The 13,998-nt window shown below is 56.6% G+C and overlaps 1 protein-coding gene across 11 annotated transcripts; it reads right to left on the reverse strand.

Annotated features, from left to right (window-relative positions):
* Window positions 1-1,129: 1,129 nt before the first annotated feature.
* On the reverse strand, window positions 1,130-13,349 carry LRRC71 (leucine rich repeat containing 71). Of its 11 annotated transcripts, XM_082405654.1 has the most exons (16): window positions 13,002-13,349; window positions 9,336-9,485; window positions 8,882-9,007; window positions 8,719-8,794; window positions 8,425-8,502; window positions 6,267-6,335; window positions 5,880-6,039; window positions 5,712-5,795; window positions 5,532-5,621; window positions 4,703-4,849; window positions 4,428-4,521; window positions 3,988-4,076; window positions 2,301-2,342; window positions 2,103-2,217; window positions 1,623-1,744; window positions 1,130-1,369 (listed from the first exon to the last, which is right to left on the reverse strand). In XM_082405654.1, exons 1-16 carry the CDS (start codon window positions 13,162-13,164, stop codon window positions 1,250-1,252), a joined length of 1,725 nt encoding a protein of 574 aa, XP_082261780.1. In that variant the 5' UTR covers window positions 13,165-13,349; the 3' UTR covers window positions 1,130-1,249. The 11 variants fall into 11 exon arrangements, with proteins under 11 accessions (XP_082261780.1, XP_082261774.1, XP_082261783.1 ...); XM_082405648.1 differs by lacking the exon at window positions 2,301-2,342 and having other exon boundaries at window positions 2,103-2,214; XM_082405657.1 differs by lacking the exon at window positions 2,301-2,342.
* Window positions 13,350-13,998: the final 649 nt, after the last annotated feature.

The raw sequence follows: 13,998 nt of genomic DNA on the forward strand, positions 1-13,998 counted from the left end.
TGCTGACCTTGGGAGCTTACAGTCTAGTTGGGCATCAGGATTAATACACGATCCGTTCTTGATGAAGGGTAGGGGTGAGGACAAGAACTGTACGGACCCACTGAAGCTTCAGAAGGCCTCGGGCAGGGGTAACGAGAGGCTAGCAGTTACTGGAGAGCACCTGCTACGCGCTCAGCGTTGGGAATTCAAAGAGCTGCTCCCTGCAGAAGCTCAGCCAGCCGCCAAGAGGCTGAGCAGCAGCGCAGGTGGTCAGAGGCAAAGAGAGGACCCGGGAGGGCCACGGAGCCTCGCAGAGAGGCAGTGCTGGCGGGGAGAGCAGGGCTCTGTCCAGGCAACAGAAAGGGGTGTGGGGGCCGAGAGGATGTGACCAGAGGTGAAGAAGGGACGCTCCCCGAAGAGTGGATGTCAGCTCCCCAGAAGCCGGCCCTGGGCTCTTGGGGCACGGTCGGGTCATCTCAGCGGAGGCAGCACTGAGGGCGAAGAGTCGGGGCCCCCAGCTCTCCTGACTCCTCTGGCCCCCGCACTGTCTGGGTGGCTCTGGTTTCAGGCGGCTGACAGCAGCAGGCAGTGTCGTCATTAGGGTTCGTGTTTAGTGCTTGGACTTTGCTACGTAGATGACAGGAGACTCAGCACCCTCTCTAAAGCAGCCTGACAACTCTACGTTTTCGTAAGCTGAGCCCTTGCCTCTCCTCCAAACCAGTCCAGACACGTGGGCCAGTTGGAGCAGCAGAAGGGCGAAGGGACCCAGGAGGGTGGCATGGTGGAGCCCGTGCTCCATCCCTCTGCCCCACCCGCTCTTCCGCTCAGCTTGTGCGTGTTGGTTACTATGCGAAGTCTTTCCCTTCTGCCTCTGAGACCAGAGGCACTGCAAACCCTCGTGTATCACCTGTCCTCCAGGGAACGGGGACGGGTGGTACGGGTAGTGACTCTGGTCTGGGCAAGCAAGAACTAGGTCCTGAGGAGGCAGGAGAGCAACACCCTGGTCGGCCACCACCAGAGGGGCTGAGATCACCCCCAGCAGAACCATAAAGCCACTCGGCCATTTCTGGCCATGTTAACGCGCTGTTAACAGGCGCAAAGTCCAAATATTCCCAGTAGTTCTGGGACTAAGTTTTCAGACAGCCTCAAGGAAAAAAGTACAGCAATAGACTTTGTTAATGATCTGAGCTCTCCCCTGGGAGGTCCAACCCACACGTGGAACGGAGATGCTTCCGTGGCCCAGAATCTCTGGGAAGAAGGTGGGAGGGGACTAGGTGGAGGGAGCCACAGCCGCTGCCTCTTTGTGCTTGGCTTTACTGACAGGGTCCCTTGGCAGCATCAGCTCTTGGATCGTGGTGTACGCAGGACATTGTGGGGAGAAGCAGTTTTTCTGAAGGAAGAAAAGGAAGGCTGATAGCTAACAAAAGCAATGAAGATTAATCACCTGGGAGAAAAACATTTCCTGCGACAGGGTGGGTTAGGGGCTGGGGGACATGGAGAAAAGGCAAAGGAGTGTGACTGCCTATCTCACAGCGAGAGAGATGAAGGCTGGGTTGTGATAAAAAGAATGAGGGAAACTACAGGCCTGTCTTGGAAATGGGGAGACAAGCTGCCTGCAGCAGCTGCAGTCCCTGGGGACTCACCGCCAGGGACAGCCACAGCAGCCCCACGGGGCCCTTGGACGCGCTCTTGGACTTGGAGAACTGTGCCTGGTACTGCACTGTGGTGAGGAAGGCCTCTAGCCCCACCTCCGTGATGCGGTTTCCTGGTGGAAGGAGCAGAAGACGTGGCCTCCGACACTGCCAGCCTCCTTCTTGCCTACACCCTCACGGGACACCCTCTGCGACCCTCTTACTCCAAAACTAACCCCCTGCTCCCCCAGCTCCCCAGCTCACTTACCTAGGACTAATTTCACTCCAACCCTACTTCTCTGACGCCTCCTTTGACCTCCGTCACCCCCACCCCAAAGCCCCGTGCCAGAGGGCCTTCACCATCATGATGCCCAACCACTGGGGAACCAGGTTCCGCTCCGTGGAGCCGGGGCGGGGACACCCTTGTGACCGCATGGGGCCCAGCTAGCCTCGTGGCAGGAAGGCGGGGCGTGGGGGGGTTGGCAAACGTACGGAGGAGGTTGAGATGCAAAAGGACCTTGTTCCCAGGCATGAAAACTTTCCCATCTCGGTGCTCCACGGGCTCCAGGAGAGGGCTGACCATCTCACTAGTTTCCCCAACCAGCTGCTAAGGCAGAATACTGATTGCAGCAGAGGAAAGGGGAGCTGGTCAAAAGGCCATTCATTCATTCATTCATTCATTCAACATACATATTTTGAGGGCCGGCTACAGTCCAGGTTTTGTCCCAGGTGCTGGGGAGACAAAGATAAGTAAGCCCATACCCTCAAGAAGCAGCTTTGTGCAGGGAAGCCAGAGAGTGAGAGAGTAATGCAGTCAGTATGCTGTCCGAGCTGACAGAGGGAAGCTCAGTACTCGGGGGGGGGGGGGGGGCACGGAGGAGGCACAGCTAGCCAGTCTCGGCAGGTGTCCTGGAGGAGGTGGCCTGTGAGCTGACGTCTGAATAGTATGTGGTCCCTATCAGATGAAGATCAGTGGAGGAAGTGGCAGCAGGTGCAAAGGCATGAAATAGTGTGTTGGCATTCCCTAAGTTGGAGTTCACTAAGTAATTCCTAACAGGGAGAGCAATGAGGGCGATGGACTGGAGGGAGATGACACTAAAGGCAGGATGAGAGGAAAATGCAACAGTCCTGGGAAGAAACAGCAGCCTGCATCAAGCCTGGGGCAGGGACAGAAAACGCACTGAGAGGCAACCTTCGCCCGCCTTCTCCACCCGACTTTCCTCTTTTGTAAGATCTTGTCCTGGGTGCCAGAGTAGACTCCTAAAAGTGGAGGCGCTGTTCCCTGCCAAGGTGGGGAGGTCTTTTGATGACAGAACACAGGCATACCTCAGAGATATTGTGGGTTCTGGTCCTCTCACACCAGACAGCCGCAATAAAGCGAGTCACACAAATTCTTTTGGTTTCCCAGTACGTGTAAAAGTTATGTTTACACTATACTGCAGTCTAAGTGTGCAATAGCATTATGTCTAAAGAAACAGTGTATATACCTCAATTTTAAAATACTTAACTGCTAAAAAAATGCTAACCATCATCTGAGCCTTCGGGGAATCATAGTAGTAACATCAAAGATCACTGATCACAGATCACCATGACAAATATAATAATAATGAAAAAGCTTGAAATATTGAGAGAATTATCAAAATGTGACCCAGAGACACAACGTGAGCAAATGCTGTTGGAAAAAAATGGCACCAACGGACTTGCTCGACACAGGGTTGCCACAAACCTTCAGTTATAAAAAAGAAAAAGAAAAAAATCTGCAAAGCACAATACAACAAGGTACGCCTGTGTAAGGACAGATAGCCCTCGGGTTAGGGTTAGGGTTAGGGTTAGGGTTAGCTGACTCCACTGCGGAGGGGTGGGAGCTACGGAGTCAGCAGTCCAGGAAGGTTTCCGAAGCAAGGAACAAGTTGGTCCAAGTTTAAATAGAAAAGGGAGGCTCCAGGGGCAAAGGAGAGAGGGTCTCAAGTAGCTGTGCACAGGGTGGGGGTAGTACCACGACTAGGAAAACACCCTGCCCTCCTGGGGATCTGCTGGCAGGGGCAAAGGAGAATGTGCTTTGTTCCCTGTGCAACTGTACAAGCAACCATGGGCGTGGTGGTGAGGAACAAATGGCCTTTTGGGAAGCAGACTGAGTTGAGGCAGAGGATCAAAAGTGTGGGCTCCTAATAAGCAAGTAAAGGTAGAAGGGGAGAGGGCACTGAGCTCTGTTACCCCCCGCAAGCCCAGGTTGGATTAGGGAGGGAGGCAGGACTGAGGACACAATGTGAGTTGAAGTGGCTGCTGCCACAGTACAGGGCTGGAGACTCCATCCCAGGAAGGCTGGGGGACTGGACCCCAGGGACGTGTCCCCCACCCCACTTCTCCTGCAGCCTACCTCCGACTCCAGGAGGATGCTGCGCTTCTCTTTGCTCCCAGTCTTGGTCCCTTTTCCCTTGCTTAGCTTCTGCTCAGGGATGGTTACCTCTGGAGTGGGAAGAGGAGCCAGAATGCACAGTGCAGACCTCTGATACCACTCAGTTTCCCCAAAGAGAATGGACTGGGGCGAGGAAGGGGACTCCTCAAACTTTGGGTTTGGGTACAACAGAAATAGAGCTGGAGGAGGGACCCCCAGCTAGGTAGGCGGGTTTCTTCTCTGAGGGCAGGGCCACAGGGGTCCAGCCCAGGAGAAACGGTGTGGAGTGCCGTGGATGGGGCCGGCTGGGGCTTCCGACATCATGGTGAGAAGACTAGCTCAGCGCAGGCCTCCCGCATCCCGCCCCGTGCTCCTCCTTCCTCCACAACAAGTGGGCGCCGCAGAGGGGTGCTAGCACTTACTCCCCTTGCCTGCCTTTGTGGAGTCTTCTTTCTTAGGGGTTCCTTGTGTGGGTAACTGCCCAGACCCTGACTTCTCCTCTTTCTTCACCATTTCCTGTGGAGGACGTAAGAAGAGAGATGAGAGTCCTACCTCCCTGGCAGATGGGGAGCAGGTGTGGGAGGGACCAGAGGTGGACTTTCAAAGGCCTTCCTCCCTCCGCCCCACCCGCAAATCAAGGAAGCTTCCTCCCCTGTTCCTCCAGCGCCCAGGGCTCCGCTGCCCACAGCACACCTACCCCGGACTTTTCCTTTTTCTTGCCCAGACCCTTAGGGGTCTTCGTTGTCTGCGTCTTGTCTTTCTCCACCATTGCAAAACTGCTGACCCCCATCAGCTGATTCTTCTCACGCTCTGTTTTGGAGTCCCCATGTCGAGAGGTGGAAGGCTGTGCTCACAAATGGGAGGGGATGGAGGAGAAAGAATCCGGCGCCCCTTCCCCAGTGAGGGGTGAGGGGAAGCCTCATGCCTGGGTGGCAGTCGGACTGGCAGCACCCCTACCCCAATCTCCCTGCCTAAATGCTAACATAATTCGTTTGGGACCCTTCTGGGGCAGGTGCTGTTGGGAAGAAATGGCAGAGGGACCCAGGGATGAGCTGGGGCTGGGGGAAGGTGGCATTCAGACTCATACTGAAGGAGAAAATAGTAGCTGACGTTTTTTTAACTAAGTGCCAGGCACTGTTCCAAGTGCATTAGATGAATTAACTCATTTAATCCTGTCAACAATCCTATGAGCTAGGTACAGTTATCCCCATTTTACAGACGAGGAAACTGAGGCCCGAGAGGTTAAGTCACACGCCCAAGGTCCCAAGCTGTTTTGTGGAAGAGCCAGATTCCAAGTCCCTGCGGTCTAAATCTAGTCCTTTCTCTTAACCAATACACTCTACCGCCCGCGGAGTGGTTCTGCAGTAAGAACCCAAACGTTTGTTAGATCTGTGCAGAGGTCGGAGAGAAAAACGGTCGCGACACAGGGAGAGAGGATGGGTTAAGACTCGGCCAGCTGGCTGAAAAGCAGCCGACCTGGGAAGCGGTTCCAGGGGCTCGGGTCTCAGGCTCCGAGCGCTCCTCACCGATCGCGAGCGCTCCTGCGAACCTTTCTCCAGCAGGAGGCGCCGGCGCTCCACCACCTCGGTGTGCGTCAGCTCGAAGGGGCGCAGGACCTGGGGCGGGGCGGCACCTCGCGCTCAGCCGCCCGGCGAGCGGGAGGATGTGGGGGTGGCTCCCCGGCCCCGCCCAGCCCGCACACCCACCTCGGCCAGCTTCAGGGCGCCCTTGTCCTGGATGCGGTTGTGGGCCAGGGACAGCCAGAGCAGGGAGCGGTTGAACCGGAGGCCCTGCGGGGGCAGGGAGGGGCAGTGAGCCGGCTGGCCCCGGGCCGCCACAGCTCGAGCGTGGGCCCCTGCCGGCCTCGCACGCACGTCCGCGATGTAGCCCGCGCCCTCGTCACCGATGTGGTTGAAGGCCAGGTTGAGGGAGACCAGGGTCCGGTTGCAGCTGTGCAGCGTGGACAGAGCCTGGCCTAGGAGCTGCGCCCCGTGGTCGTCGATGTTGTTGTTCCTCAGAGACAAGTGCACGATCCTGGGCAGCAGGAGGGAGAACGCGGGTCACAGGAAACACGGGGTCCTGGGCGTTCCCCGGAACCTCGGAAAACGGGGGCATGAGGAGGGCCATTCGGTCTGAGGGTGGAGAGGCAGGAATTGAGGGTCCTTGGGGAGGTGCTGGAGGGGCAAGGAAGCGTGGGAACTAAGGGTGACTTGGAATGGGGGGCAGGCCCGGAGAAAGGGGGTGAGGGAAAGGAGTCTCACGTGCTGTCCACTGCCATGAGCTTGTAATAGGACTGCTCCGGCAGCGGGTTCCCCTCCAGAGACACCTTCCTGAGGGTGGGGGAGATCTGAGACCCAGGAGGCACCACTGAGGCCAGATGAGGGAAGGGGACAAAAAGGAAGGGTGGGGCTCTGGGAAGCAGCTTGGAAACAGAGGCAAAGGATGCACCCCCCGGCCCAACTCCTTGATACAGGAAATTATATGTGACAGTTCTCCAGACTAGAAATCCAGAAGTGTGCCATGTGAAGGGGCTACTCCCCAGAGTTAGTGAGCTGTGGTAAGGGGGCCTCTAAGATGACCCCAGTGATCCCCACTTCCTGGTATCCGTGCCCCAGTGTAATCCTCTCCCCTTGAGTGTGGCTGGACCTAGTGACTCACTTCTAATGAATGGCATATGGCAAAAGCCATGGGCTGTCACTTCGAATTTAGGTTACAAAAAGGCTGTGGCTTCCAACCCGGGTGCTCTCTGGCACCAGCTGCCAAGTGGTGAGGGCACCCAGATGACCTGTGGAAAGGCTCCGGAGTGGAGGCACTGTAGCCAATCAACTGCCACATAAGTGAGCCTGGCGGCAGATGCTCCAGCCCCAGTCAAGATGACTGCAGCCCCAGCCAACAGCCTTACTGCAACCTCACTGAGATGCTGAGCCAGAGGTGCCAGCTAACCTACACCTGGATTTATCTCACAGAAACTGTGAGATAATAAATGTTTGTTGTTTTAAGCCACTACGTTTTGAAGTAACTTGTTACACAGCAATAGGTACCCAATACCTGACCCCTCCACAAGGCAGTGGCTTCTCCAACAGTACTGAGAAAATGGAGGTGTTTTTCCAAGTCACAAGAAAAAATGAAACTAATGGCTGGAAAATTCTCTATTAAAAAAAGTTTCTCTCGGGACTTCCCTGGTGGCACAGTGGTTAAGAATCTGCCTGCCAGTGCAAGGGACATGGGTTCAAGCCCTGGTCCGGGAAGGTCCCACATGCCACAGAGCAACTAAGCCCGTGTGCCACAACTACTGAGCCCGCATGTCACAACTACTAGAGCCCATGTGCCTAGAGCCCATGCTCTCCAACAAGAGAAGCCACAGCAATGAGAAGCCCGCGCGCAGCAATGAAGACCCAACGCAGCCAAAAATAAATTAATTAATTAATAAAAAAAAAAAGTTTCTCTCATGATATTTGCCCAACCTTTCAGCCTGGCTCATCTAGCATCTAAACTTGATTGCATTTATTTTTAATTATTTTTATCATGTTGATCTGACTTATTTTTACATATTAAGATGAATTCTATAGTTATTCTCCTGCTGGCTAAATTGTTTCTAATTCCCACGACAGAATACAATATGTGTTTTGTGGTGTTCAAGACAAATAGCACACAAGGACCTCCCGCTGAAGGAGACAAAATCCCTGCCCTCAAGAAGCATCCATCCCATCTACAGGAGGAAGACAAGTGAGGAGGCAAGCCAGTGACGGTGCACTCTGTGAAGCAGGAGAAGTCATGGGCACTGGGGGAGCTTCAGCAAAGGGCAGGCCAAATCAGCTGTGTCCTTTATACAGCAACCACCCCTGTAGTTATACTACTCCACACCTTGCTCTGGCTCCCTCCTATACAAGAATGCCCTTTCCCAGTTCCCTGCCTGGTCCCCTCCTATTCCTCCTTCAAGGCTCAGCTTAGCACCACCTCCTCCAGGCAGCCTTCCGTGTCTCTCATGAACCATTCTTCCACCACTACAGTCCCCACACTGCCCTGCAGTATCCACTCCTATGCCCTTCTCCCTCCCTCACTGGACTGCCAGTGTCTGTAGGATAAGAACCAGTCCCTAGTACAGTGTCAGACACCAGGCAGTGAGGAACCTCCAGGGAGAGAGTGGGTAGTGGTGGGACTGATGGAGAGGAGAGGGGATAAGGCCCAAAAGGTAGGCTCTTTAGGCACCAGAGCAGGCAGAAAAGGAGACCCCACTGCTTGTCAGATGGGAGCTTCAAAACCCAACAGACACTAGCAGCACCCTCTTTCCACAGGGATGCCAGCCCAGGCCACAGGAGCTGGAACTTGTCACCCACCTCCCCAAACTGCTCACTTCTGACCACCCATCCAGCCAGGCTACCCAGGTAGCCTCCCCCTTGCCTATTCCCTTCTGCTGACCTGAGCGTGGATGAGCAGAGAGGCAGGAGGGCGATAAAGGTGGTCAGGGTCTTATCAGTCAGCCCCACCTTCCACAAGCTGGAGATAGCGGGAAGCACAGAAACGCAGCTGGAGCACCACCTCCTTCCCACCTTGTCCTCTCCAGCCACCCTGACACCCCAGCCACACCCCTCCTTATCACCTTCCCCACAGTCCCCAGGGCCTTCCGTGCCCCTTCAGTTCTTTCTCCCAGGCCACTGGTGGTCCGTCTCCAACACTGGCCTCCTGCCCCTCCCCCACCCCATGTCCCCTCACTTGATGGCCTGAAGCTGGCTGAGGGAGGTCAGACACTTAGAGAAGATACCCAGGATCCGCTCCTCAACCTTCCAACCTGCGGAAGGGAAAGGAGGACGGCGCCTCAGGCCCGGAGGGGTGCGGTGGTGGAAGGCGGGTGAGAGAGACCGGGGGCGGACCTCACCGCGGATGTAGATTTCCTTCACGGACTTGTCCTCGGGCTCCAGCTCCACCTGGATGGTGGGCCGGAAGAACTCGTATTTGCTCTCCAGGCTGTTGAGGCTGCAGGACCCAGACAGCCGCTGTTCGTCTAGAAGGCAGGGGTGCGAGGAGCCGGGGAAGGAGGGAGGGGGCAGAGTCACCGCCCCGGGCCCCACGCCCCGGCCGGCCTACGGGAGCCGGAGAGGCCGGGACGGCTCCCACGGAGCCGCGGGATTGGAGGACTCCGCCAGACCCGCATCTGCGAGGGTTTGGAAAGGACTACGGAAGACCGCCCCCACCTCCCCACCCGCCCCCTTGAACTCACCCCGCTCGCTCACACACACATTTCCCTGCGTCCCCGCCATTCGGCCCGCCGTGCGATGGGGGATGGACGCGGTAGCCCTGGCAGACACCCCGGGGTCTCCACTGTCACTCACCTACGGTGGGCTTTTCCGACGTAGAGGCGGAGGGGACGAAGGTCGGGTGCGGGCGGGGCCGGGTGACCACTTTGGGGAAGTCCGTGTAGCCCCACCGCGTGCAGAGCTCAGCGAAGTCCACCTCGAGGACGCCGGTGCCCTGGTACTCCTCTGTGGGGGCGGGGACGAGAGCGGGAGGGGAAGCGCAGCGCCGCGCCGCGCCCGCCGCCTGTAGCGCAAGGCTGCCAACAGAGGGCAGCAGAGGACCAGAGGACGTCCCACCCAGCCCTGCGCCCCCGCCCGCCAGGGATCGGCGCACTGCGCCGCGTTCCCACGCTCGTCCGCGCGGGGTTTCGGGCCTCTGGGCGGGCAGCGGCCCCTCCATCGAGGCAGACGTCCTCACGGCCATTTTTAACATGTAAGATGCGTTGTAGAGACCGACACTGAAAACACTTGAGAGGAAACAGTGGGAAATCGAGACCTGAGAGGAAGGGGACTAAAGGGCGTGGAATGTAGACAAATGAGGGCGCCTCTTTTATGTGCCGGCTCGTCCACCCACCCCGTGGGTCAAGGCCGCTTCCACTCCCGCTCTCCGCTCCCTGGGGGGCCTCCTCCTCCCCAGCCCAGCCTCCTCCCACGTTCCTTCCTTGCGGGGACTGCCCAGGGTCACACGGAGAAAGAAGGCCCAGGCCTGATGTGAGCAAAGGAAGGAAAGCAGAAGGACCTCTCCACCTCCCCCCGCTCCCACCCCCATCCCCACGCCCGCACTCGGGTAGACCGAGGCCCAGCAGGGTGGTAGGCTTTTATTTATTTAGCAAACATTGACATAGCACTTACTCCTGTCCCACACTGTTCTAAATGCTTTGGAAATCTTAACTCATTCAAGAGTTTTATTAATTCAGACAGATGCCCACCACTTCCCATCCTGAGGGCTATGCAAACCTGAGGTGCCTGAGTCCCCAAAGACCCCTGCTCTTTCCTGCACCCGCATGGGCATCCCAACAAGAAGTGGGTTCCTTGAGACGGGAAGGGGTGTCCCTGGCAAAGGGGAGAAACCGGAGGCAGAAGGGTGGGCTTGGTGCCAGCCTGCTCTTCCAAGTGCAGGACAGCTTGGAGGCCCCACAGGTAGCGGGCGCTGCAGGGACTGTGCCCCCGACAGAACTCCTGCAGCCAACAGCAGGGAGCCTGCCCGGAGGGGGCAGGGGGACTGGGAGGACGTGTGCTCAGCACTGTGGGGCAAGATGCAGAGAGGTTTGAGGGTTCTCGTGGCAAAAGGGTGAGAGACACAGGCACCCAGACGTCAGGGAGGACACAGACACCCGAGAGACATTAGCTGAATGGATGAGGCCGATGAGAGGAGGCACTGGGAGGCTAGGGGAGCCCCTTGTACAGCTGACTCCTGCACACTGCCTGCTTTCCCGGACTCTTCCCTCTGCTGGGAGAGCCCCTCAATCCTTCCTTGCTTCACTCACACCATCTTTCCCCAAACAGAGGTTCTCAAACTTTAACATCTTTCTGTAAGAATCAGTAGGAAAGCCTGTTAAAGCAGTTTGCTGGGCCCCATCCCCCCAAATTCTGATTCCATAGGCTGGGTAGAGTCTGTGAATTTGCATTTCTAACCAGCTCACAGATGATGCCAAAGATGGTCCAAGGAGAACCGCTGCTCTAGACCAGCACTGCCCGACAGAACGTAATGGGACGATGGAAGTGTTCCACCTCCGGGCTGTAGCTAGCAGTGACCTAGTGGGCAGCACAGCTCTGAAAGGGCCTTGCTCCTGCTCTCCTCCCCTCCCACACTCACTATGACCTTGCCTCGTAGCTCCTTGAGAAATAGAAGCCACCAGATGCGATGTCCTCTCAATCTATCAACGTTCCTACAACTGCCTTCACTCGCTACCCCATTTGAGCCCTGCCACAACACACGATAGCAGCTGCTAAAGTCGCTGTGACCGTGTGGCCCTGTCCTGTTATCACTCCCTTTCTCTCCGACCCCTCTGGCTCTCCCTGCCAGCTCCTTCTCCTCTAAGATCACTGAGGCTGGGTCCTGAGCTCTTTCCTGTCTCCGGTTCCACTCCCCCCTCCCCAGGGGAATCTCTTTCATTCCCGGGCTTAAATGCACCCAAACATCAGCAGTTCCCCAATTCACATCTCCAGCCCTGACATCTACTCACCGCTCCACATGCTTCTGTGCAGCTGCTCAGCCGACATCACCCCTTGGAGATCTCTTATGTCCTCTTCCTTCAGGCCTGCCTGTCTCCATGAAAGGCACCTTAACCCACCCCGTGCCCAGTACAGAAACAGGGAATCATTCTTGCTACCTTCCCCACTTTCCACCCCATCCACTACTTCACCAACTCTTTTTCTACCTCGGAAGTACTTTTCCAAGGAGCCTAACCCATCTCCCTCACTACCCGAGTCCAACTACCACCATCCCTCACCTGGGCTATTGAAATACCTCGTAACTCAGCTCCCTGCCTTCATTCTCTCCCTCTGCCACTCCATTTTCCACACAGCAGCCAGAGTGGTGTGAGTGTGTGTGTATGTATGTGTGTGTGTGTGTGTATGTTTAATGTGACTAGGTTCATATCTGTAGGAGATTCTATCTTGTCTTGTCTCTCCTTCTGGAAAATGCTTTCTCCAGCTCCCATAGCTCCCTCCCCACCAGCCACCAGCACTGACAAGGAGATGGCACCTGACCAAGATCTGACAATCAGAGTCTTTTCCCACGTTGTTTTACCTTGAGTCCAGAGACAGCAAGTTCCTGTCCCTCTTTGAAGGCAAAGCTGGTAGATTTGAATCAAGAAGCCTTCCAATCAATTCCCCTTTGTGGATAATTAATTTGGGTTGGGGTTCTATCACTTGCAACATAAAGAGCCACACTCATACGCGTACTTTTCCAATGGTTTTCTTTTCCTAGAGAATGTAAATTCCATTCCAGCTGGACTGTGTCCATCTCGTTCTCTTTCTATTGGACCTAGCCACAGAGCAGGCATCCAAAAAGTAATTGTTGAATAAATGAATGAATATCTATAAAACTAAACTCAAAGTCACCTCCTGGCAGCGCCCCTGTGTCTTCCCATCACTCCCTGGACCTTCTTCTCTGATACAAATTAGCACATCTTATTGTATTCGTCAGCATCCCAAACCAGAGTGTGGGTTCTTTAAGATCAAGTTAATTCAAACATCTGCCAAGCTGAGTTTCAGGAACTGTGCTGGGACTAAAACTGTGATTCATATCCCAGGATGGAGCAGGGCGCTTTGGGTGGGTGCACAATGTACTTTTGTTGAGTGAACGAGTGAATTTGCAGTTTATAAAATACTTTCTCACCATCAACTCTATTGTGCCTCCCAGTAATAGGCAGGGCAGGACTCCATACTACAGAGAAGAAACGTGCCTAATAACACGTGCACACCTCATAACGGTGACCACTTATAACACCCTTACCGTGTGCCAGTAGCTAGTTACATTCACATACTGAACTTCAGCTGGTGGAGCCCTTTTCCACCCAGCGCTCCTCAGCGCCAAAAATTCTGTTATTATTTACTGGCTCGTGTGTCTCGCCCGCCATTGCCTGGCACAACGAAGACGCCCCATCCAATCTGGCTAACCCGAGCGACGAGTGGCTGGTGGGAGCGCGCCGAGCCGAAGCCTAGAGGCCTGATCCCCCAACCCCGCCACCAGCGTACCAGGGTTTTTGGGTTCCTCCTCCCCCACCGGCGGCAGGACGGTCGTCGGCTTCTCCTTGGCCCCGCGGTCCCCCTTCCTGGTCACTGCACCGGATGACTTCTGGATCCCGGGACGCGGGGCCCTGGGTGAGGCCACCGGTGGTGCGCTCGCCTCGCCCGACATGCTGGTGCCGTCCGCAGCGACTCTGGGGACACTCACGGGAGCAAGGAGGCAGGACGGGATTCTGTGGGGCTCGCCCTGGTGGTGGCCGAATCAAGGGTCTCTATTCCGCGTCCACAGGCAGGACCCGCCTGCCGCGGCGTCGCCTCAGCGTCCCTCTCCAAGACAACCGCGCGAGGTGGGCGGGCCCAAGGGCAAGGGGCAACCACAGAGCGCACGCGAGGCCGACAGGGGGCACCACAGAGTCATCAGGGGGCGGGAGGAGCCCGGAGGGCGGAGCCGCGGAACTAGGGCAGCCGAGAAGGGCGGGGCCAGGGCGGAGCCTGGGCAGCCCTCTGTCACAGGGGCAGGGGAGCCCTGGAGCCCTGGAAGGCCGGACCCCGCGGACCCTGTGAGAAGGGAGAAGGACCTGGGCGGAGCCGTGGCGGAGGGAGACGAGTGGATACCGGACTGGACCGGAGTGGAGGGGGCTGGGCTAGAGCGAGACCAGGACGGAGAGGCGGGGCTAGGGGGCGGGCAAGGAGCTGTCCAAAGTCACCCTGGAAACGGAACCGGGGAAAGCCGGGATCCGACCCCGTGTATTAGAGATCGCGGCAGTCGGAGGAATCTAGGGAAGCAGAGTCCGGGTGGGGACAGATCCACTCTCTGGGGTAGGCCCTCCTACCCTGTAAGGAGAGGACTCCTGATGGAAAAGGCCCAGAGAGACCCACCGAGTTAGCGAGTTGGCGTGGCTCTGGGTTTGTAATACCGACCCCATCTATGTCGCCTCCTGGAGGTCTGGGGACTTAGTTGATCCGCTAAAGAGTTTAGGAGGCGGGTCACGCTTCCAAGAAATTG

This window comes from Balaenoptera borealis (assembly GCF_965194805.1).
Source record: "Balaenoptera borealis genome assembly, chromosome: 1".
Classification (NCBI taxonomy): Eukaryota; Metazoa; Chordata; class Mammalia; order Artiodactyla; family Balaenopteridae; genus Balaenoptera; species Balaenoptera borealis.

Excerpts from the sequence above, each read along its gene's own strand:
- LRRC71 (XM_082405647.1), bottom strand. The coding sequence starts at position 9,732 with ATGTTAAAAATGGCCGTGAGGACGTCTGCCTCGATGGAGGGGCCGCTG. Across the intron at positions 4,077-4,427 it reads CACAAAGGCAGGCAAGGGGA|AGGTAACCATCCCTGAGCAG; the intron begins GTAAGTGCTAGC and ends TTCCCACTCCAG. Across the intron at positions 2,218-2,300 it reads GTAGCCGGCCCTCAAAATAT|CAGCTGGTTGGGGAAACTAG; the intron begins GTATGTTGAATG and ends ATTCTGCCTTAG.